Below are 24831 nucleotides of genomic sequence, written 5' to 3'. Positions count from 1 at the left end.
AGCCCAGAGCTTCTTCTCCCAAGATCCAGGTTTGTATTAACTTTATGTTAGGCTCAATTGTCACAACTCCCCAAGGAAGCATCCCTGAAGCACCCAGGGTCCCTCACAGATGGAAGCTGATGAGACTCAGGAATGAAGTACAGGCCAGTACAGCAAGAAGGGGGACAAAGTACTACCCCACATCTCATGGTGATACTAACAGGTACTCAACATTGGTCGGGATGGAGCTAAGCACTTGCTGAGGACCAGTCCCACTTCTTGAAGCTTTACCCTCCAACCCACAGCAGCAGCTCTGAGGACAAAGTGGCACTTGAAGAGCCAAATCCAAGAGCTTGTTCTACAAACAAGGCTCCCGTAGCCCCAGCTGCAGGGGCAGGGAGAGGAGAGCTTGGTGGAAACCTCAACCTGCAGCCCGGCTCCAGCCCCRGGCTGCACCGGAGCCCCAGGGAAGCCCTTCAACCTCTCTCCACATTCACAAGACTGATGCTGCAGRGAGAGGGGCAGACGAGACTTCTCTCAGCAAGAGAGAAAAAACCCTTAATGGAAACCTGAAATACTGGTCCCTTGGTCATAATGGGCAGCTTTAGGCAGCCAGATCAATGGTCTTAAATTAGCAGAGAGCGTCTGGGAGGCTGAGGYGGGAGGAAAATTAGTTCCCCTTCCAATAGCTGCCTTCAACATATTATCCGTTGCCATCAGGAGCAATGTTTACTCAGCAGATCCTTTGTCTAGCCCTGGCTAGAAGCAGGAAGCACTACATGGATTGCGTGAGAGCTACCCAGCTTCTCCTGGCTTTTCTTCCTCCTGCTAAAAGGGAAATCCTTTGGGGAGAAAGGTATTTTCACCTCCAGCACAAAGCTGAGCTAGCTCTTGAATAGATTTTTCAAAGCTCTATTTCAGATACTCCAAGCCTACAAGTTTCATGACAAGCATTAAGAYGGAGATGAATTGGATGGTAACAGTCTATTCTTTAGCAGCTTAATCTGAATCAGGAAGCTAAAGAAAGCAGCTGCCCCTAGCCTTAGTCCAGGGGACATACACAACATACTCCTGCAGGGCTCCAGGCATTACCAGAAAAAAGATTATACTATTTGGAACACCATCTTATTTGAAAAAACCCAAGAATTACAAACCCCAAAGTGTTATTTATTGATAAATTTCAAACGTAAAAAGAGACTTAACATGTATGCTTCTCTTGGTCTGGAGATCCAAGCTCCTACCAGCCACCTCCACCTATTAGCTCAGTGCTCTGTAGTGCTTCGGCTTCAGAAGTCAAAGTCTTGCTTCTCCACCGAGAAGTCCAGTTGTCCCTCTTGGTCACTCCCAGGCTGCAGGTCCGTACTCTCCTAGAGGGAGATTAGGTGACCATCAGCTGAAGGTTCTGCAGCTTTGAGCTTCCCTGCCCAGCAGCAGCTTAGTGTTTTATTCTTGCTTAAACAGCTAGCTTGCTAGAGCAGCAGAACAGCTCAGCTCCCCACTACCAGGGCCCTTGGACTAGCCCAAGGGCTCCTGCTCTTTCCAGCACCTGCTATCCCTACAGCTCAGCAGGAAGCCAGGCAGAGCACAGGGCTCCAAGGCCAGAGGTAGAGAAGTTTGGCTGGGCAGCAGAATCCACTCTGGAATAGCCAGGCTACAACAACAAGCAAAGACTGCTTGGAGGACAAGTAGCTTCAGAGCCCTAGACGTGTCCTTGTGCTAGACAAGCCTCCCTTGCAGGGCAACCGCAGGCCCTGGTGCCAGCCAAAGAACCAACACTGACACTTGCTCCCTGCTGCAGCAGTTCCAGTCGGGTCCCAGATCACACAGAGCCATTAGACCTTCCTGTGATTTCCCCCATCTGGAAGGCCAGGTCCAAGCACAGCAACAAGTCCTGTAACTCATGTAGATGCTAAAAAGGCAACTGATGTCCTATATTCTTTTTTTCCAGTAGTTCATTAACATGCAAGGGTCAGGTAACCCAAAAGCAACCTGAGCACAGTTATCAGCCAAGCAGGAGGCTTCCATTCCCAGTGGGAAGCCAGCTCAGCACCAAAGGAGGAAACTTCTCTGTACTTGGTATTCACATGAGCAGCTGCAGCAGCTCCAGCTGATGCCACTTTAAACTCCCTAGCAAGATGCTATCAGGGCCCCCATTTCTGTTGGGCAAGTTGTCAACTGACTACTCAAGTGAAGGCTTTTCCAGACCTTTACAAACATCTGCAGAAACCTTAATACAGAAGTCTCTTACCAAGAACCTATTTCAGCATCATTAGGGGCTCTGCTACATTCCAGGGTGCAATAATCCACRTTTGCAGATAAGCAGGGAAAGTCACATACCTCACCAGCAAAGTACTTCTCTATGATACTCAGAGCAGCTCGGTAGACCATGTTGTTGTCATGGGTTTGCAAGGCTTCAATTTTCTCCAGACCATCAAGCTCTTCCACTAGCAGGCACAGCCTTTCAGTCTCTCCCAGCTTCTCAGCTGCCTGTGACATTAGACAACCAAGGGGCAAAGAAAACCAAGTCTATGACTTATCTGAGACTTACTGTAAGCCCTGACTTAAGAGGCAAGTGCCTATAGCCCCTGCTTTCTTCCCCCCCTCATATCTTTTGGGTTAGAGCAGACATCCYAAGCTACTTTACAGTTGACATGCTCTCTGCTAGGAGAACGGCCTTGGGGCTTGACTGCTACCCAAACAAGCCTTAGTTGCATCTACACATTGAGAAGCAGTAGTAGGTGACCTACCGCCAAGTATTTCACTTACAAAAGCCATTTCACAGGTGCCCCAGCACTAGAGAAAACAAGCTCCCAGGTGGGGACTTAGGTGTCACAGAACTCAGCATCTGCATAGATCTAGATCACTTGATTCCTCTGCAGTGGGATTTCTGCTAGACCTTCACTTCTGTACAGCTGGGGAATTAGCACATAGCATGTTCTGCTCCCTAGATACAGACTGAAGCCATCATAGGTCAAGAAGTGAAAGCCAGGAGACTCCCAGGAAGGAGCAAGAACAGGTTAGGCAGTAGTAAGTCAAACTCCTACTCTTGCAAGGTCACTAGTGTGTTCTAGGAGGAGCTGTTCTAGCCACATGGCACAGGCTGAACACTCACACATTGCTCCTGTGGGGATAAGATGCAGTGTAAGAACAGCTGGAAGCAAGATCTTACCAGGAAGAGATTAGCAATCGTATCCAGGATGACCAGGATAGTTTTGCTGTCTTTGGCCGAGAGTAGGTTAAGCAGAGGTTTGAGCACCCCAGACTGGACAAGTTCCACAACCTGCTCCACAGTACCTCCCGTAGTGAAGTTGGCCAYAGCCCACACAGCCTCCTTCTGAGCTTTGAAGTCTCCCTGGAAGAGCAACAGGGAGAGGGATGCTAAAGCTCGGGAGCTCCAGGAGAAGTACAAGGTGTCAGATGAGGACTAGCCATTTCTCCTTCTGCTCAGTTTGGGCTTGTCTACTCACTTCAAGTACTTTGAGGGCTAGGGAGGCACCTGACAGCGGACAGCAGCTCAGAGCTGTGGTTTCACACTAACTATTCCAAATATTCAGGCTGTTCCAAGCTTTTTTGGACAACTCTGAAGCAGACACCACACTCCCAAAACCACCTCAGAGTGCTTCACAAGGGAAGCATCATGAATTAGCTTTCAGCACCACTTCTGCAATAGCTGCATGCACAGCAGCCCTGCCCCTTACCTTCTCCAGCAGCTCCACCAGCGGTGGCAGCAACCCACAGGTGATGAGTTGCTGGATCTGGCGGCAGGGCCCCGCCGCGATGTTGCTGAGAGCCCACGCTGCTTCCTTCTGGATCGTTGCCTTCGTGTGCCGCAAGAGGCCGGGTAGGACGGCCAAGATGCCRGCATCGATAGCCGCCTGGGTCTGGTCATCCGTCCCTGTGACCACATTCCCAATRGCACGGAGCGCTGGGGTCTAGACAGGGATTAGAGCAGAGGAGAATCYTCAGCTCAAGGGATACCTGCCAGGAAGTCTAACAAGATCCCAGTGCCTGATCCTTCAAATAAGGAGAGCATAGCAGATGATTACCACCGCCTTGGCTGACCTACTGTCCTCCCCTCGTGCTCTRAGCAGCTTTACAGTCTCTAGCCAGTCTGCTAGCCACAGCAAGCTGGAACAGCGTTAGCTTSGCCAATAACTGAACTAACACGGCAGTGCAAGGCAACAGCATATTAGCTACAGACAGGCAAGAGACATTCCCTTCCTCAGATGCACTTGTGCTGTAGAAAACACAACTCTGATGTTAAAGGACCAAATACTGGAGGCAGCCAGCTCCGTTTCCTACCAAAACAATCAACTCTGTGTCAGCCATAAGTTCCACCAGCCTCGGGAGAATCCCCGTATCAACCACAATTTGGATGCGGTCATTGGATCCATCYGTCAGATAGGACAGGGCCCAACAGGAGTCAGAAATTATCTCCTTGTCTTCGTGTTGTATGAGGCAGATGAGGACCGGCAACATCTTCTTCACTGCATCCAAGGGAGGGTAGGGGTTCTTGTTCCTACAGAGGTTTGACAGTGTCCATGTGATGTTCCTCAGGAACCCAATCTGAAATACAAGGGAGTCTATTAAGATCTTCCCTATCTCAAACTCACTCACCTAATGAGTCCTGGAGAGTTAGCATCTTGTTTCTAGTCTCTACAACTTRGGCATTATCAAGTGGCCAGTATTACAGAGGTCTTCTCCCAAGACCCAAGTAGAGAAGGCTGACAGAGGACTTCAGAGGAACTCCAAAAAGCCTCAGGGCTGGTGATGTGACCAGCTGCTGTGAAYAAAGGGATCAAGCAGCCAGGTCTTTAGGACAAAGACCACTCCTTGTGCAAGATCAATGATTTTAGTTTTGGCATTAGATTTGTTCTAGAACAGGGTGCCTTTGAGATTTAAGAACACCATTTAGACAGTTGACCCTAACAAGGGAAGCACAGATGCTGCAGAGCAATGGCAACAAGGCTCAAGAGCAGCACAGCTACCAGCCTGCGTGCACAAGTTGATGTTTGTCCCGATTCACAGGGCTCCCTGGCAGACAAGGGTGAGTCAGGCTAGAAACAGCAACCAGGAGAGCTTTAACACCTTCCAATATAAACTCTCTGAAGACCTAGAGGGCGTTTACTTAACACTACCCTAAAAAGCCCTAGTTAGGCTTGGAGAAGGCCTGGAGCTCCCACCACACCCATGGTTGGGACATCAGTGAGCATCAGCACCACCAGCAGAGTCTCTTGGGGATTATCCCATTTATCTTTCCCTTCTCTGAAGAAGCCCCACTCCCCCCAGAGTGGGAGACAGCCACGTGAGCCAACACCACTGCAGAAAGGTCAGAGAGCCACCAAGCTGCTTGTAAGCCACCCAAAGAGCAGCAGCAGGAAGCCTGGAGGGTGATTCAGCCCTTCCAAATCCATTGCACCAATCTTGTTTGACCCCTGTAGACCAGGAGAAACCCAAATGGGAAAGCTAAGGCTAAAGAATCAGCACATTGCACCCCATGCTTTGCATTTAGTTGAGAGGCAGGATCCTCAAAAGCAGTTTGGGACCAAGTCCTACTCCACTATACAAACATCTTACTCCTCATAATGGTCAGAGGACTGATCATCACCACTCATCCATCACCCTAAGTGATTATCAAGTTTTAAGGCAAGAATATAGAGGATATTTACTGGAGTTACAGGTGACACCAGAGCCAGCAAGGGAGGAATCACATTGCAATTGATAAGAGCATCTCTGTACAGAGGACCATCACCTGTAGAGATGAAAAAGGATCATTTATTGCAGCAACACAAGTCAGTGTCAAACTGAAGTCATACCTGAAGCCATTAGCCAGCTGTTGGGGGACTGAAGCTCACTTATTAGCTACTTAATTTAAAATACTGTAAAGTGTGTGGGGGAAGTCTGCTAGACAGAGGCTTTATAGCCAGTTTGTACTGGTGTGGTAGAATAACCAAACAGGCAAAATGATCCATCCTGTTCTCCCTGTAGAGTGTGCAGGGTCAAACTAGTTAATGACAGTGGCTCAGGTCATCCCAGTACGATTAAGATCCTCTACAACCCTCTCGCAGGGCTAGCAAGAGCTCAGAGGTTGCTGGGCCACATGAAGGGTCCTTCAGTCCTGAGGGGATTCAGGAGTGGCAGCAGCCTGGAGACAAGGCTGATGGGTCTCTCCTGTCCTCTTCTCTTGAGAAAGACCAATATTCAGTATTCAGTTGCCCAGTGGCTGGGCAACAACCCCTCCCGTGGCCACAGACCCACCTGCTATGTTGCCCAGGGCCCACACAGACTGCTCGCTGATGTGCATGTGCGGGGAGGAGAGGAGCGAGACGAAGGCCGGGATGGCACCTCCTTCCACCACCGCCCTGGTGTGGTCCGAGGTGCCCGAYGCAATGTTAGTCAGGGCCCAAGCCGCTTCAAACTGCAGAGGAGCGTTGTCCGCCCGCGTCAGGAACTCAACCAGCCGCGGGATGATCCCCAGCTCGATGATCTGATTGAGCGGCGGGTCCCTCTGCCTGGACAGCATTCTCCTGCAGCAGACACAGCCCATTCAGGGGCACAGAACAAACCACACTCCTGCAGTTAGGCAGGAGGTTCTAGCTTGCAAGGGAAGCAACACTGAGCAGAGATCACAAAATCTTCAAGGTTGGAAGRGACCTCTAGAGATCTAGTCCAACCTTCCTGCTCAAGCAGGCACACCTAGAGCATGCGGCACAGGGTGGCATCCAGGCGGGTTTTGAAGGCCTCCAGAGATGCTAGTTCAGCATCTTATAGCAGCAAATACCATCAGGTGTTACCATAGATTCTTCAGGAAACTCTAAGGCTGAAGAAACAGCAGGYTGTCCACTTAACACATCCTTCTGGAACCTTCTGCCTGTTCCTTGTCTTACAGGGGTTATTTTCACAAGACTGAAAATGATCAAGTTACAGGCAGCTTGCAGGTTGCAGCAGGGAACAAGCCCGATTATTCCTCAGATCAGGAGTATTGCACAGACCAGAGATCCCCTCGAAAACAGGAGGCTTCACACACACACACACACACACACACAGCTTTTCCCGCTGCAACTTAAGACCTCAACTCCCTGCTGCTGCTCCTCACTGTTTCCTGCCTCATGCAGGTACAGAAACCCTTGCAGCTGCCAGCTAGATGGGATCAGGGCATTGATCTAGTCAAAAAAAGCTAAAATAAGCAATGTTTTCAGCCAGATCTGCTCCCTAGGCTGTTTGTTGCACAGCCACAACTGCCTGTGCTGGCAGAGGGTAGCGTGGAGGTGTAAATCAGTGGCTTAGACCTGCTGTAGCACTGAAGATGTTGGATGGCGCAAGGCCGGTGCTGTGAGGACACTGCAGGCACACACAGACTGCCCAGGCAGAGAGCCAGCACTGCTCGGTATGGCAGGTTAGCAAGCCAGTCCTGACTTGTCCCCTTTGGGAAGGGTTCACATCAACCAGCCCTCAGCAACAYCTTCCACTACAGGGACTTTTGATCTGTTCTCCAGGGCGAGAGGCTGCAGGTATCTCCACAGCCCTTAGGAGCAGCCCTGGTGCCCCAGCACACACAGGTCAGAGCTGCTGCAGCAGGAGACACCCCAGGCACTGCTGTGTTTGCTCCACAGGGCCAAGGCAGCAGCAGCATCACCTGGTCCCGCTGGAGAGGGACATCCCTTCTGCAAGGTGGGACAAGCCCCTCAGCTCCTGCTCCCACCCAGACAGGGGACATCTGCTAAAGGGGTAACCTGGGTTCCCAGCGCCAGGCTCTATCCATGGGTAGTTTGGCAGCCCTTTGGATGGCAATTCAAATAGAATAAAACACTTTATGCCTGCAGAGCAGCCGGGTCAGCCTTGCATTGGCCACAGTGCATGGCAGGGAGCTGGGCCACATACCTGGCTGCCTGCGTGGCCTGCAGCTGAAGCTCTGTGCTGCTCCCATTCACCGCTTCCACTATTTCCTCCAAGGACAGCTGAATAATCTGTGTCACAGAGAATGATTCAGAGGCAGAAGGCAAGCCAGGACTCCCTCCAGTTTCATCTCTGCACCCAGTCAGCTGGCTAGACCCGAGTCAGCCACCGCTTTATATCTAAGCCATGTCTATTCTTCATGCAACACAGTTGAGATGTGGGTTCTACTCCTCAAAACCCCCCAGAGGCAACTAATGCTTGTAATCAAGCATGGAAGGAAAGTCACCACCACACTAATAGGCCAACTAGCTCGCTAATTACCCCTCTATGCACATGGAGCCAGACTGGAGGCTCGCCAGCTCCCAAGGGGCTGGGAGTCCAGTTCTACCTGTCATCAAGGAAGCCACATGAGAGATGGTTTCCATGCAAAGTAACCCAGAAAGAGGGATAGGCAGCCTGAAATGCAGAGTCCCCAGCGCTGGATGTATTGATCAAGAATTTCACTATTTAATCAAGTTATGCCCAAATGACTTAAGTGGCCTAAATGCAGAGCTTCTCCTCTAATATTTATCCAACAAGCTGCATAGTGCTGCCCAAGTGCAGCAGTCCCAGCACTTACCTCCTTCTTCTCTTGACAGGTAGAGCTTTCCTCCAGTGGAGTGATGGAAATGCTCCTGCGCTTCAGGATTTGCTCGTCCTTCTTGGCCTTCCGAAGCTCTATGTTCACCTCCACTCTCTGCCTCCGCATCGCCTGGGAGGGGACAGACACCAGCTCATCCCTGGGTGAGATGTTTGAGGGCAGTTTCGCTTAACTACCTCCCATACTGGGAAGTGGATGAACCCGCAGCTTTTATTTATTTTTAAAGCCAAACTGCTGAAGCTGAAAGGTGAAGACTTGCTCTCCATTCTTGCTTAGAAAGCGAGTAGATCCCAGGGGCTGATAGTATCAATCACCATTCAGTGCCCTTGCAGGTGGTGGCAGGACCTTCTCCTGTTCCTTGGGATCCAGGGCTCAGCTCAGTTGCCTGCTCACCTCCCAGCCCAGGCAATGCGGGCTCCCCCCAACACCACAGCTAGGAAATGAAGCATCCCTGGCCATAGGGCTGTCCCCTCTCTCCAGCACTGCAGCTGGCTTGGGGGACAGGGGCTGTATCACCCCAGAGGAACCACAGGGAGAACCCAAGGAAGCAGGAGCCCACGTACAAGAGCCTGCGCACAAGTCAGCACTTACAGCCACATCCTTGCCCCTGTTCTTGAACTTCCTCATGCGCTCGCCTTGCTCATTCCCGGTTGGCATTTTGATGTGGGATGTGATCCAGTTTCCAGCCAAAAGCCTCCACCTGCTTTGGGGGATGAGGACAGCAGTGCTGGGTCATGGCCATGCCAGCARCACCCACCTTGGTGCTGGGGACCTGCAGGCCTGGGCGCCAACCTGCCCCCCAGCCCTTTCCCTGCAGCTATAGGGCCAAGGGGGGAGCACTGCAGGCCCCAAGCAGGGCGTCACACACTGCAGGCGGCACCAGAAAGCCCAGACTGCCACTTAATAAAGCCAGGCTATGAAAAAAGTCAGAATTATCCCTATACACACACACCAAGCAGGCTCCTTAGAGGAGGGCACTGACACCACCAAGCACCTCCTCAAACAGGAGACCCTTAAAAACACTSAGCATCTGACCACAGGTGTGATCATCACCTGCCCTCCAGGGTCACTGCACACCTGCACTTCCAGGGAGCCCCCAAGGKTCCCCCCTTTCTTCACCCTGTGAAGGTCAGCCCAGCCTGCAGCCCCTCCAACCATTCCCTAGTGCAGATGGGCAGGAGGCCCCAGCACAGCTGACAGGAGCAGTAGATTCTTACTAATGCAGCCAGGCACCAAGGCCACTTCACCAGCTCACAGAAGCAGCACAAGCCACCCCTTGACTCAAGGCAAGTTTCTTTCTCCAAGACACTAATCCCTCAAGGAATGCTCAAGCACCCCCTCCTTTCCAAGGGCTTCTCCCTCTTTCAAGGCTCCTCCAGCAGGACACCTCCCAGCACATCACCATAACCCCCTGAAACACCTTCCAGGGACCTTCTCCCAACMCCCTCTTGGCAGGGAAGAGCCACCACCCTCCAGGTCATACTAGCCCTGCGCAAGCCAAAGACCAGACACAGAGCCCAGGCTACATCCAAGAACCTGCCCCTCACAGGAAGGCCCAATAWCCCCAGGACACCAGCAACCCCAACAACCTAACCCCAGAGAAAAAGCCACTCACCTCAACCCTCTCTAGAGCCCCCTGCTCCACCTGGCCCTTTTATCTCCCCACCCATGGGTCTCTCTGCCCAATTGGCTACTCCCCCACCAGCATCTCCCATTTGATTTTCATGGAAGCACCTGGGTGCTCCTTAACGAGGAGCAGCAGAGCCTGCCTTTCCCTCCATCCCACCCTGCTCTCACCTGTCCTGTGTCTCCCCGATACCCTTCAATGACTTGGACTCATTTTGCAGCTGATCCCCTCTTTAACAGGAGCAATATTGGCAAAGTGGCTGGGGAAAACGCCTCTAAAAATATTGAATTAAAAGCTGTTTTGTGTTCTTATCATTTTTTCCTAGGAGAGGGAGTGCAGGAAGGGCAGTAATGCATGGGGTGGCCAGGACTTGCTGGKGGACGGTGCAATAAGGTTGTTCTGAAGCCCTTGGGAGCACTGGGAACAATCCCAGGGTTTGCACCGGGAGCACAATTTGGGCCTTTACAGCCCGCTAACAGCGACAGCCCTTTGAAAACTAATCATATGAGTTACAGGGAATGACTATTTCACTATTCTGCTATTTCCAGCACGGAAATACTTGTGAAAATACACGGTATTGTACTCACACTGCTTTAAATCATCACCTTGAAGCCCAGAAGGGTCAGGCCAATTCTCCCTTTCAAGGCAATTGAAACAAGTTGTAGAGAGCTTTGCGGGAAAGGTTATTTTAGGTGGGGAGAGAAGATCTTCAGATATATCTGCTGTTTGTGGCCATAAGGAAGTGAGCTGGGCTATTCCTAAGCTCAAGGTGTTTAAGTCTCAGGTGCCATGGGTTGCTTTCTCATGTTCCTTGGCTGCCTGAAGAAGAATTACATTTCAATTGCATCTTAATTCAACCGAATCTGGTGCAAAAGTTACCGTACACCCTCTAATGTTGTTTYCTGAGTGGTTTGTTTCAGTTAATTCCTAATGGGCCAAAGCTAAATCAAAACAAGTCTGGTTCAAGCCGAAGCCRATGGGTCCCTGCAGCCTTTGCCCGTTCTCCTGGGCTGCTCTTTCCAACCTTCCCGTTTCCCCCAATCCAGCAGGTACCGTGAGGGCTCCCCGGGCTCCRTCCCCACCGTGCGAGAGGAGCCTGGAGGGAGCAACCCCATCTCAACCCGTGCCGAGGACACCGGTGGATCCATGTTCGCTGAGCGGGAAGGGGACAAGCGCTGGAGGAAAGAYGCGTTTCGGTTCTCGGCGTAACAAGAGGGTATCACAGCTAATGGGGAGGGAAGGAGATAAAACCTTAATCTCCATGACAGCGTCCCCTGCGCTCAGCCCTGCGCGCTCAGGCTGAAGAGCCGCGCTGTGACAGCCGGGAGCGCCGCGGTGCCGGCGCACGGGTTCACTTGGCAGCCGCTCTCCTCCCCACAGCCCCTGCCGAGTGTCCCCCGGTGACCTCAGCGATTAGTCGGGCTGCGGCTGCTGGCACATTTGGGAACATCGGTTCCAAGCCTTGGGTTAAGCGCTGTTCTCCCCTCCGCTGTTTTTCCACGTCTCGTTAGCAGGGTCGCTGGGCCCTGCTCAGCAAGTGGCCGGGGTCGCTTCTCCGCAGCGGCGCTCGAGGTTGCGTCTCCGTCTGCGAAGGGAAACGGAGCGAGCGCCAGCGCCACGGACACCTCCGCTCCGGCAGCCCTGTCCTCTCACTGGGCTCTAATGGGGTCCATTAAGTTAACACCGCTAATTAATTTTCCTGGTTAGTTGGAGCGATGCAGAGGAACGCCAAGCAGGGCTGAGCCCAGCCGCGCTGCACCAACGGCTCCCAGCAGAGCCCTCGGAGCCCCGTGTCCCGGCTCCGGCGATGCCGGCGGGGAGCCGAGCCCAGGGATGTGCTGCGGATGGGCGGGATGCGGAGGGATGAGCAGCGACGCTCGGGGCTGCTGCACTTGTGCTTTGCTGCAGTGTGAGCCAAGGTGAAACGAGGTGCTCGGTCCCGCTCTGCCCGCGTGAGTCACTGCCGGGGTGGTTAATGCGCTGGGGAGCGCGGACGCTCGAGGCCTCCCGTGTGCTTTAACCCAGGGTGAAGCACGAGGGTGTCTGGTGCAGAACCACCCTCTGTGGAGCCACGTTCGCACCCGGGGACACTGGGTGGACGTGGGTCACCGTGCGAACGGTGGTGGCTTCTCCACCGGGGCTGGTAAATCCACCAAAGGCCTCCAGAGCCTCCTGGGCCACTTGGTGCCTGCCCAGGGCGATTCCCACGTGTGCCAAAGACGGAGCCTGGAGATGCCACATCCTCCTTTCTCGCATCGCAGAGGGAGCCGGTGCCTTGCAGCTCGCACCGCTGCCCCGTGGCCATTCGGCATCGTGCAGCTGGTGACCCCCCACTGCCATTAGATTCATTTCCTCCTATTGTCCCTGTGGCCACCGCGAGTCCGAGTCAGGATCCGAGCTCCGTGGCGTCAGACGCCAAACGAGCACATAACGAGACAGCCCCCGTCCCCTGCAGTCTATTCAACCAGGACACGCTGGAGTTACTGTGATCCCTGTCTTATCGCTGAGCCAGTGGCAAAGCTAAGAGCTGCAGCTGCATTTTCCAAGGCTCGAGCTTGCTGTGGATGTAATGCAGCTGCCCCCCAAGGACCCTGCTTTCCTGCCCCGCTGGGTGCAGTCCCCCTATACACACCTCTGCAGCCAGAGAGGGGATCCTGTCTCAACAGTGGCTTCATTTTCTCCCAAATACCCGGCTATTTGGAAGGTTTACACACATTTGATCATTACCAGCTCTCTGGGGTTTCGCAATTCGCCCTAGGATGTTCCTGCAATCCTAGCTCAAGCTCTCTAGGACTTTTCCCAGGGCTGATAAAATAACCCAGTCCACGTCTGAGGCTTGACTGGGGTTAATCCAGACCAGAAGACTCATCCCTTTGTGTGGTTTTGTTCAAGGCAAAGGGTTAAGTGTCCTTTTCCTGCTAAGAATGGGATTATTCCCTGAGAAATGTAGGTGCTAGAAAGACACATTGATACTATACAGAAGAGATCGATATTTATTGATGAAGAGGCAGGGCAGAGCTGCAAATCCCCGGCGCAGTCAAGACAAGGGCATTGCTGCAAGAGCAGCAGCTCCTGAAAGCCCCTTGGGAGCCTCTTGGCTGCGGGGCGGATGGCACCGGGATGCGGCACAGCCGGCGATCACCCCCTCGGCCCGGCCTGACGGAGCCCAGGGCACCCATGGGAGCCCAGGGCACCCATGGGRGCCCRGGCAGGACAGGAGCAGCCGCGGGCTGTGCGCAGCACTCGCTGAATGCAGCTGCTGGTGCCCGTTGGGAGCCGGTGTAAGCGGATGCCAGCGCAGCCCTGCGGGGCCTGAAACTCCACACTGGGCTGCACGTTAAGGAGCTAATTTTAACTGGGAAGCAGCAGCCTTTGTGCCGGCCACAGAGGGATTAGAGTCACAGTTTCTGAAATTATTTAAAATTGTCACCAGACTTAATCATAGCTCTTTATTAAATCCATTATCCTCTGCTGGGACACTGATTTATTCAGCTGCAGGAACTATAATCACCTACACCCCAAAAATTCTTTTTTATTTTTCTAATGGTGCTCAGCAATAAATGCTGCTTTCATCCCCAAATCTGTAACTGGAGGAAATGGACACAGCTGAGGTGCATTTGGGGTGAGACACAACAGCAGGACAGCGTGTCCTTGGAGTCCCCGAGAAAATGCTGGATCTGGTGTAAATCGTGTCACTGTCCTCTATGGACAGCAGAAAGGCTAAGGTGTTCTCCAAAGGTGTGGAGTTGACTCTAAATCACATGGAAGGAAGAGAAACCCTGTGAAAAAAAACGAGGAAATCTCCATGAATCACAGAGAGTTCAGCCTCTGGCAGCCACTTTACAGCAAGGACTGGCCACAGGGAGGAGGATTCCACAGTCGCTATTCCTGGGACGGCCGGGTGCTGTGGGACCGCTACTCACCTGCCCAGATGTCACTGATTACCGCGTCCAARGACAGCCCTTCAGCAGAAATGAGTGTCTTTGTTCAAACGGGTATTCGGGGCCTGGGTTTGGATGCTGTGCTTCTGAGATGCTGGCAGATGTGCAGCAGGCACCATTYGCCCATATCAGGAGGTGCAGGTAATGTTTGCTACGCCCAGGGTGATCCTAGTCCCTGTTTCAACTGCTCCGCATCAGACATGGGTTTGGGAGGGAACTTTCAGGGCCCCCCAGGAACTGCATCTCATTGTGCGTTATCTTTTCTGCCACTTCTGCCACGGTGGTTCTGTCCATCCCCGACCTCTGTGTCGGACACATTTGAGGAACTAGGGGAAGACAGACAGAAGGTTTGCTAACCATTAGTGCTGCATCTCTGCCAGAGCCCCGGCGAGTCCCCTCTGGTGACTGTTAACACTCTCCGTGCTGGCAGGCGCCGCTAAATCCTGGTGGAGAAGCTGGCTCAGTCCAGTGCACAGCAGCTCGAGCCAGGGCGGAGCGGCTCAGTCGCGCTGCACGCGGCTCCGTGAGCTCAAGTGTTCAAGGGCTGCGCTGGGGATTAAAACCTCCCAATCTTCTCAGCAGTCTGTGCGGGGTCAGCTCGATGCCACATGCCAGAGCTTCCAGGGGGWTCTCCCCTGCCTTTCCTTCACCAAAGGAAAAGAAAAATCTTTGGTTGCTTGATTTGTTCTCACGATTGGTCTCAATAGAGAAGCGCTACATTTGGAAAGAAGAGTACTGAGAAGGCAGGCAGCGATGGAAAGGATTTTAACTTTGTTTTCTCACGTGTGCACTTTYCTGTAGAGCTTTTGATCATGCAACTGCAGGGCCCATCCTGTGCAGAGCCAGTGATTCACCAAACACTTAGTGGTGTTTGAAAGGCATTGGCATCCCCCCAGCAGACCCTCTGTGCCTCGTGGGCAGCAATCTGTCCTTGTCTGGCTAGCGACTGCGCGAGTCCCTGCACGGGATCCCTCCGAGGAGGCAACGCCTCTGCAGCTCTGCACCGGTACTCCCCAAGCAGGCAACAGCTGAGAATAAGGATACAGCTTTTATCCAACATTTAACATCTCTTTTTAAATGACTAATAAATGTGCAGCAGAGTCTCCCAGGCCAATCTTTATAAAAACATGTGATCCTTCAGCAGGGCTTTCCAATCCAGACACCGCTTCTGCTCTAATGACCAGAGCTCATTTCACTGCTGTTACTTAAATGCAATCCTGAAAGACACTGTCTGAAAGAGTCCCTCGTTATTCCAGTGYTTGTCAGAGCAGCAAAAAGGAACTCGGCCTGTCCTGCTCCCTGCTCTCTGCACACTGATAACCTCCTTCTCCGTGGCTGGGAATGGACACGTGGCCCAGGCTCAGCCTGGCAGTCCTGGAAGCCCTGGGAAGAGGAGGCCAGAACCCTTCCTCCACATGGCCTGTGGTTGCTCCTCCTCTAGAAAACATTTTTCAATCTGAAAACCATTCCCACCTCTTGCTCATTTACTTTTACTCTCGCTTTATGAAACCTGTGTCACAGCAGGGGAGCTGGCGACCAAGGAAACACGCTGCTCAGCAGGCAGCCGCCTCCCCGTGGTCCATCGCTCAGGCCCTTCCCAACACCTCTTTCCAAGTGCATCCTCCAGAGCCAGCCACGACAGGCTATCCACAGATATCACAGCCCAATACATCTCCTTCATTTTCTAAGCAGACCTGCAAAAACATCTTTACCAGATAATACAATCGCTCTAATGGGACGTGACTGGATGAAGCAGCCCCAGTCCAGCAGCCTGTCACAGTGGGATTTGCACAGCGCGGTGATGTGCTGGTCAGCATGGAGAACAGCGTGGCCAGGGACCATCCAGGAGACACCACGGCCTGCGCTAGGGAAACTGCAATGACATTTTATTAAAATCATGAGAGGCACCTATGTTACTCAAGAAGCAATTTGAGTTGTAGCTGTTGCAGATCTGTCTCTGGGCTCAGTAAGCTTATATCTATTTAAGGTTTGCCATTTTGACCTGGATCACTTCACAGAGAGATCTGATTGCTCTCTCCGCAGCCCATTTCTCCTGAGCAGGCAAAATGGACGTTTATGCACATTATACTTGGGTGAACAGCTCAGAATCCATTATTTATATGATGCATTTCACMTCCTTCTGTAAGATGTCTGTCTGAGAACTGTTTGCGAACTTCACTCATGCATTTATGGTCTGAAATAATTACTTAGAAAAGGCAAGCAAATATGACTTGTTCTGGATGCATTCCTGGGAAGCTAATCACAACCCGCAATGTTCAAAATTCAAGCTGGCCATGGTTTTTGTGGTATTATTCTGCTCCTGACAGGACATGCTGAGCTCTTAAATAAGGTTTTCAGGGTGAATAGTCAGTTACAAATTCAACACAAATGCTCTAATTTTCACCTCAAAGGGGCTGTTTCTCYGAGTCTTCCTGCTTGGAAACTCCATTTCGAGTGCAGCCTGTCTCTGAATTGACAGTGCTTGATCTTTCTGTTGCAGGCTCCTATTAAACTGAGGGGGAGCAACTTCTTTCAATGTCAGGTCGTGTCCAGGGCCCATTTCCTTGTCTCTCTCTCATTTATCTAAAGCAAATGGCAAGCACCTGGATAAATGAGTTCTYTGCTTTGCTCTGCCTTGTCTTGAAATGAACCCCCTACATTTCTTTTTCTCCATTCATAAAACAGGAGGTGATATTGATCTGTGGCTGCTCACACAGAGCTCGGGGGGCTCACAGGTGGTCTGGAAAATGAAATAAGTACCAGTGGGAGGAATAGTCATAGGATCTGCAGAAAGCACAGAGATCCTTGAGGGCAGAGCACTGCAGAGCAGCCTGAGGGATCCTCAGCCAGGTGGGATTCCCCCGCAGTTTATTTCCTGCCACCTGCAAAAATAAAACACAGTGAATTTTTTTTTTTTCACATTGTGATAGGCATGTTGTCCAAATAATAGGAGACATAAGCATCAATAGTCAGGGAGGGAGACGTGGTCTCTTTTCTCCTGGTGACAAAAGGTGACAAATGCTCTTTAGCAGCAAACAGGAAAGCAGCCTTTGTGCGAGCAGCTGCTGTGGYGGGTAAAGGCACCGTGGCTTCCGCGGCTCAGAGCAGCGCCGCTTCCCTTGGACCTGGGGTCTCTTTTCCCTTCGTCTCCGGACCAACCTGCTSTGGTTTGTTCTGCCCGTCACTCAGCCCATGCCAGACTCACAGGTGACTCCCAAAAGCCCTCTCCTGCTTTCCTCTGCTCTGYGGGTCAGCAAGATAACACAGAATTCAGAGATAAAAATAGCAGCTGCGTTTGGCCTTGTAGCAAAAATCCTGTTTTTCTAGCCTTGTTGGATTCTTTCCATAGCTTCCTATTTCTCCTTCCAGCTTCCACACAATGAAGCCCCCGGACTGTCATGTCCCAGCTTGTACCTCTATGCCTGTTTCCTCCTCCACAACTTCTCCYGGCAGGCTGTCCTTACGCTGCTCATATCCCTAGCCTGTCTTATGCTGCCCTCTATCCCTTGGAATAATCTCCTTTCTGCAAGCAATAAACCTCACTCTTCTTTCCTAGCTTTGGCCCTTTGGACCCCAAAGCTGCCCTGGCTGAAGCCATTTTCCTGCGGCTCTCTGAACCTTGGCAACCCCCTCCCTCCCAAAATACAGCGAACTGAAAGTTGCATGATATTTTATATTTGGGGCTGCTTCTTGGAATTAACCGGACTCAAAATCCACAAGCTCTGCCCCAAATTCACTCAGCAGAGAGTGTCCAGCAGGGCTGAAGGCAAAAAAGAACGGGGCACGGAAGAAACATTTGGAAGATGCAGAAGGGCTGGCTCCTCCTGGCCAAGGGCTTCTGGAGACCCTTGGTCATTTTGCTTTCCCCCACACACCATGAACACCAGTCTATGCTGGCATACAGGACACAAGGAATCTTGCAAGTCTTCATTTCTATGTCTTTTTTTCTGTCCCCACAAACCTAGGGGCAGTCCGTTTTGACCAGCCCCAAATCAAAACCTTTTCCATTGTACACTTCTGCAAGGAATCCAAATATGTTTTTCTGTAGATTATTTTTTAACTACTGAAATTTGAAATTGACAGTGAAAATAGAAAACACTACTGCTGAGGTCTCATTCCTCTATTTCTGTGCACTGCATACTTCTGCCATATGCTGCAAAGAAAGGAGGATTTCTTTAAGCTCTAATAYAGAATCCTAGAAGAGTTTTTTTTATAGATCTGATCTTTGAAAAGATTAAATTTCCTCTCACTGACTTGCAAATTTGCCCCTACAGGCACTGCTGTCTGTCCCCAGTGAACGCTCTGAACCTTTCAGCTACTCTCTGTTTTCCTACAGATATTGCAATCTTGATTAACAGACTATCTTTTATTTTCTCATCTAAGACAAATTTATCCAAATTCACATAGGTAGCATAAGCAAGCTGACTGGGGCTGACATCGAGAGCAGTATGTAATCGAGAGCAGCCCATGTAATACTCCATACTCATTTTGCTKTGGATTTCCTCTTGTGTTCTGATTAGGCCAGACATGTGCAAATGTGAAATTCATTCTGTTAATTTGTGGGGTCTGAATAGCTGTAARTGACACCAGAATCCGGCCCTCCTCCTGTGGTGAAGTTACATGCTTTAGATGATGACAAATCTGTTTCTTCTTTCTTCAGCTGCCTATGAATCTCTGTGTGAACACGTAAAGCCACAATGACTCCCCCGAAAGCTGCACACTTTTCATTCTGCGAATATACTGCAACCATTACTCACCTTCATCAGAACAACAGTATGATTGTCTTGCAATCAAGACCCTAAAATAGCTTTCCAAGGAAGGTGCATTGTTCATTGTTTGCACATGTGCATTGAAGGCTACACTGAGAACCACAGATCCCAGCTCCCAAGGTAAAAAGACCCATCATGTTTCCTGAATAAAGGCCTTTATCATGCAGAAAAAGGAGACAGGAAACATATGGACTGGGTTACACTTTAACGTGGGATTGTCTGCATCCCTCCTACTTTCTACTCATCCCAGATCCTGCATCATACCCAGAAAACATATGTTGAATTTGCTTCTCTGGACACAAAGGGTCAATGCAAGTTTCAAGCTGTTTACTGGCAAGTTGTAACTTTTTCCAGTCTGGCCTGGGGAGCAAAGCCCTGAACAGACCCTCACTCTGCAAGCAGCAGCTTGAAGCACTTCTGCACTCACCCTGGAGCTCTCCTGGCAGAAGGGCCTATATCGGTCCTCCCTGAAGTCCTCTAGCTAAATAAAATGAGAAGTAATGAAGAACTCACTTGATCCCCTTCACCATCCGCTCCATGTGGGCAGAAGACTTCAGCTGGGAGGCAAGGTGAAAAATGGCCAGATGGGACTGCTAGGTAAGTCTGGTGATTCGGTACAGCTGAATGACTTGGTACAGTGAGGTCTGCAAAAAGATAGTATTTGTGAAGAGAAGAAGTCAAATTATTGTTGTGCTTGACAGAAAGCATGAACAGGGAGATACAAGTGCACAAAAAGCCTTTCTCAGAGCTGTTATTGGGGGAAAAAGAACAAACGAACAAAAGAAATCATAGGCAGATTGTTTCACAGGTCACACTTACAGACCATGCACTGGCAACTGTCAGCAGGCTCCAAAGCAGGATGAGTCAGTCTGGAGATGGGTTCCTGAACCTGTCATTGATGTAACTGGAAAAGCGACGGCACCTTTTGCCTCCATTTCAAGAGCTGACAAACAGCTAAAACTTGTCCTAGTGGGAATGTTGTGAAGCTCGGAAGGATGCTCTGAGACCACCACTGAATGGTAATTACCATCTTGCTGCACTCAAAGGATGTCCAAAGGTCCTGCTGCCACCTGCAACTGGATGTGTTTTCCTGCATGTTTCAAATATCCCAGAGAAGTCAGGTCATTTCCCAGAAAGCAGATGASAGAGGCTATCATATCTTCTACCAGATTCTCCCCCAAAAGAACGTGAACTGACCCGTGTATTAATTATCCAAGGGGAAGAAGGATAGCAAGGGATTTTTCCCCAGGCATCTGAGTGAGAAAAGAAAGCTGTCTACTTTTATCTTGATCAATGTATGAGGAGGCCTCACCTGATTTGGCAGGGCTGCCACTAAGGGAAAAACAATCATTTTCAACTGAACTGTTGAGTTGCTACATGTCAATTGCTTCCATCTCCTCAACACAGGAAAGACACCCAGGACAAGTTCTTCAATACCCTGGAAAAGGTCTGGGTGTTCCATCCCACTTCCTTTGACAGGGCTGCTATGTCAAAAACTTCCTGGTAGCCTGAGAAACTCATCCTGCAAAAGACTTATTTCTTCAGTAATGCACTCGGTTGTTCAGGAATTGAAATCCAAAAGAACTCAGAGTCTTGAGTCACAAAGCTCATGTTACTTCTTGAGCGTACTGATGGCAGTCACCGTAACCACCACTTGCTCTGTTTCTTGTTGCAGAAATTTTGCTTCTTTTGCCCAATCCTAATAACTACGAGTGTGCGGGACAAGTGTCATCTCAGTGGACAACATGGATGAGGAGGAAGAGCTGCTTCTCACTGATATAAATGTAGTGAAACATCAGTGAGCCTGGAAGTATGGCAAACAGGATGCTGTCCCCTAGACCAAATTCTCCCTGGAAATAAAGTTCAGCTTCTTCACCCTGAAGATCATTGGCTTACTGGAAGAGCAGCAGGGCAGAACCTAAGGATTTGTTCCATTCTCTATGAGTTGGATCTTTAATGTAAAAGACTGCTCTAGCAAAAAAATGAGCCGGATATAGGAGTTTCTGGTTAACATTCAATGGCCTGGGGTTTACAGGACTTCAAACGAGTTGGTTTATAGTGGTTGTTTGAAGCCTGAAAACCAACGGATCTAAAAGCTACGTCAGAGACCATGACTTAAACTGCTCCTCTCGCACACGTATCTAATCTCAAGCAGTCTTGCTCTTGTGTAAGAGCAAGGCTTGACCTTTTGTTTGGTTTTGACACRCATTTTTCTCTTTAACATCATTTTGAAGTGTATCTGTTACTGAAAAGAGCTTATTGGGAGTATCTGCTGACTCCTGAAACCATTATTACAAGCAGAATTTGAGCTATAGAGATCAAACGGCTTCCAGCTGCTGAACTTACAGTGCCCTTTCTAGCAATGGATGGTATTTTACAGCTTCCAGGATTTGTGCATTGCAAACAAGCCTTTTGCACAAAGCACCTATGCTTTTCATAGCCATTAAGATAGCGGGTCCCAAGTCATGGCTCATGAGTAACTTGTTTGCAGAGTTCTCCAGCAAGCTCTGAGTCATGTGCTCTCCTTCCCCAGGCAAACGGGTAGAGCAAAGCACGACGTGGCCAGCAGAATCCAACTTCCTCTGTACCCGAGACAGGGAACAACTGCTGTAAGAGGATCTTTGCTGCTCATATCCTGCAGATTTTAGAAAGGAGGGTGACGAGTCAAAGGAGCTGATGATCACAGCTGATATGTTGCASTTTCGTCATGGTGCCACAGAGTCAGTTAGAACAATTGCTGTCAAAGCACAAGGTCCTTTGCTAGTATAAATCAGTATATAAAAGCACAGCAGAGTGCTGGTTCACAGCAACTTTAAGCTGCTTTGTTCCGTTTTTGTCCAAAGGGGCCTGACTGGTGAAGTTTCAATGGGTTGGAAAATTATTTTTAATGTTTAGCAATATGGGTYGGCTTCCAGTTTATAGTGGAGATTAGTAATTCTCTTGTGTGGGTCTGTGGCCCTTCCGCCGGGTGGCCTTTGATGTCTTAGGCTTCAGTCCAGAAGAGATAATCATCATTTACAAGCTGACTAGGGGTATTGTGCACTTTGGCAACAGGATGGTTAAGCAGAAGCCAGGAGAGGAGCAAGCAGGTATAGACACTGCGTAGGGGTAGGCTGAGATCTCTTATTTGGAGAAAGGAAACCAGCACAAAGGCAGCATGTTAAGACCTCAGCCAGTTTGTTCATACTGGAAAAGCTGCTAAAACCAGACCATGTTTCCAAGGAGATCCAAAATGACCTTACACAACAGGCTGATTTTTTAAAAAATGRACAGATGTGTTATCAAGAGTCAGAGCTGGTGTTCACAGCTGCCACAGGACAGCAGGCCTGGCCAGATGGCTGAGCTGCAGCTATGGGCTTGATTCTCCTTTGCTGAACTGCCCTGTTTGCGGGTGTTTCGGAGGCATGGCGGAACAGACAGACACATTTACCTCCTGGAGCAAAGAGCCTGAATCCAGACTTACCACTTGTTTGAGCTGTGCATTACAACCTGTGCTCCAAAAGCTGCGTTGAACGGTATGYACGCGAAGGGACAGAGTTGAGACCTTTCCATCCCTCCCATGGGTTTCCCAGCAGGGCTGGAGAGCTTGTCCAGAAAGCAGAGCCTGTAACCAAAAACCTATAACCAAGACTTCATTCAAATCTGCCCTCTGTGACAATCACCCAGGCAAATCACCCAATTTCCTCAAGCCTCAAAGACAAAAGGGCAAAAATCCATTCAAGCTGGCGCATTAAACCATCACAGCAAGTATTTGATGTTTGTATCTCTAAGGCAGCCTGAACGYACCCTTACCTGGGTCAGACATGAGGCCAAGACATAGAGCTCAAATTCTCTGCACACGTGGACCTCGTCAAACTTTCAAAGGTTTTAACATACAACAGAATACAGGAAAGTATTTTGCTGGTTCAAATTAACGTGGCTCTGTTGCCTTAAGGAAGTTCCGCAACCCAAGTCTGGCCCTGCTGCACAGAAATGGGCCTCTCAACTCCTTGCAGTAACAATTAATTGAAAGCATTGATTGTGCAAATGTCTGAGCAGTGACACAACAGTTGGGCATTTTAATATTCAAAGAATAGCCAAGTAGCTTCAGGACTCTCCAGCATGTTGCCACTAGCCTTGATTAAAAAGACAATCCTTAGGGATATTCTGGAAAGGAACAAAAGCCTCAAAACTGAAGCCAGGGCTCGTTTCTAGGAGCACACCACCACAGGAAAGCTATGCAAAAGGCACATCAGCCAAAATATTAAGTTCATTTTTGCTTCTGTTGCTTACGTGCTGCCAGAAGAGCCAGAGTGCTGCAGTCTGCTGCAGCCTGCAGAATCTCTCCTGGTGTATGTGACTTGCCTCTGCCGTGCTGTCAAGCAGCCATGCTAATGTTCAGCAGCAGGCAGTATTTAAGCATATTACCAAATTCCACCAATTCCACTGCACAAATGTACAGACAAAGCATGATCAGAGCATGAATCATAGCCCTTTGCTCTATCTTTTTTACAGTTGGCAACTATATCCTTTCTTTGATATCAAGCAGGTTCCCAAAAGTGACATTTCACTGTGCCCAGCCTGTACTGACTGTGCTTGGTTATACCAGTCTATAGGCCACATTGACTCTCTATCAGTTTTATCAAAGAGCCTAAAGGGTAAATGTACAACCTCTTTGCAACAGCTTTTCCTTTGCCAATCCTTTACTCACRGCACACATGCTTCCCATGGTAAAGGCCCCACTTGAGTCCAAAGAATTTGGTGAATACAGTATCACAGGGTGGCTGGAGAAGAACAAGGATTCCCCTAAGGAAACAGCACTGGTCTTGTTCCAGAAATCCAGCCTGCCCCTGCTCTGCATCTTCTTTAAAGAGAATGCAGCCCTGGGTAGGGTGAATGTTACACTATACAACCACTACTGCCAGTGCAGTATGTCAGCAAGCACACATCCTCGGTTCTAGTCCCCAAGCACTTCCCCATCACTCTATTCTGGAGAGGATTAAGCCCGTCATTGTAGTGCTCTCCTTACCCAGGCAACACTCGGTGTCTGCCTCTGCACGTGTCCCTTCCCTGAAAGACACTTGAGCCCTGTCCTTGAAAACTCTGCCCCTCCAGCACCGAAGAAACGCTCGCACAGACGGAAGCCCGAGCGCGGTGCCGCCTTCGTGACAAGCCACACAATCCCCTCCTGGCAGTCCGCGGCCTTCTGCTGCCCAGGCAAATGTCAGCTTTCTATCAACCAGAAAAACTTGCTGCCTATTAGGGCTGTCATGGACCAAGCTCAGGGCTATGCAGTTAAAAGGTGAATGGGAATCAGTCTAGGAATCTGATTTTCAGATTTCAAGCTATCAGACAGACTGGGTCAGATCTTATTTTTACTTCCTGCCTGTGCTGCTTCACCTCATCCTATGCTAAACTGGCACAGCAGTACCCATGCTGCGGAGAGGAGACTGAGCCATGTTGGCATACACATTTATTTGCAACCTATAGTTACAAATGTAGCTCCTTTGCCAAGAATTAGGCTCATTTCTGCTTTGAGGATTTATTTACAGTAGTAAATAACAAAGATACAATCACTAAACAGGGCAAGAATGCAGTAAATAATGTGTGTTTTTAGTAGATTATCCAGAGAACACTGTAGTTATGACAGATTTGTATTGCAAGCTATACTATACTACCTTAGTATGATCCCTCTTTGAGAGCCTCTCYCCTGCATTCTGTGCAATAATATTGATTTTAGCTGGTGGCCACAAGATGCAGAAAGGAGGATCTTCTTTCATGACCGTCTGGGTAAACAATCATCCATCCCTCTAAATTTAAACTGCCATCAATGCTTTTGTATTCCAGGAGCAGCTCTCAATCTCCTTAACATATCGCCACATATCGCCAGTCCTGTCTGAGGTTKGGTAATGCTGTTACTCTGATTTTTTCTCAGTGCAGAACTGAGAGAAGGGTCAGCTACAGCACCCATAGCATCTAGCATCAGCAACGTAACTTTAA

The 24831-nt window shown here is 50.0% G+C and overlaps 1 protein-coding gene and 2 long non-coding RNA genes across 4 annotated transcripts in view; all 3 read right to left on the bottom strand.

The window, feature by feature from the left end:
- Window positions 1-1132: 1132 nt before the first annotated feature.
- On the bottom strand, window positions 1133-9210 carry KPNA7 (karyopherin subunit alpha 7). The gene is made up of 10 exons (XM_026054073.1): window positions 9107-9210; window positions 8495-8626; window positions 7861-7946; window positions 6238-6506; window positions 5649-5731; window positions 4282-4545; window positions 3678-3911; window positions 3149-3331; window positions 2317-2466; window positions 1133-1346 (listed from the first exon to the last, which is right to left on the bottom strand). The coding sequence occupies exons 1-10, from the start codon at window positions 9170-9172 to the stop codon at window positions 1266-1268; spliced, it is 1548 nt and encodes a 515-aa protein (XP_025909858.1). The 5' UTR covers window positions 9173-9210; the 3' UTR covers window positions 1133-1265.
- Window positions 9211-13718: 4508 nt separating this feature from the next.
- On the bottom strand, window positions 13719-14125 carry LOC112960031. The gene is made up of 2 exons (XR_003251698.1): window positions 14066-14125; window positions 13719-13921 (listed from the first exon to the last, which is right to left on the bottom strand). It is a non-coding gene; the product is annotated as an uncharacterized LOC112960031 (long non-coding RNA).
- A 1594-nt stretch (window positions 14126-15719) lies between these two features.
- Window positions 15720-24831, bottom strand: part of LOC112960064 — a 25214-nt gene continuing 16102 nt past the window's right edge. For both annotated transcript variants that reach the window (XR_003251708.1, XR_003251709.1), the window contains 2 exons: window positions 19366-19496; window positions 15720-16965 (listed from right to left, as the gene is read on the bottom strand). This is a non-coding gene — a long non-coding RNA (uncharacterized LOC112960064). The remainder of the gene's footprint in view (window positions 16966-19365; window positions 19497-24831) is intronic.

Source organism: Nothoprocta perdicaria, unplaced genomic scaffold (genome assembly GCF_003342845.1).
Source record: "Nothoprocta perdicaria isolate Ctin4 unplaced genomic scaffold, notPer1 scaffold_12, whole genome shotgun sequence".
Taxonomy (NCBI): domain Eukaryota; kingdom Metazoa; phylum Chordata; class Aves; order Tinamiformes; family Tinamidae; genus Nothoprocta; species Nothoprocta perdicaria.
Note: the sequence above shows the minus strand (reverse complement) of the source record. Positions and strands in the feature narration are given on the sequence as shown.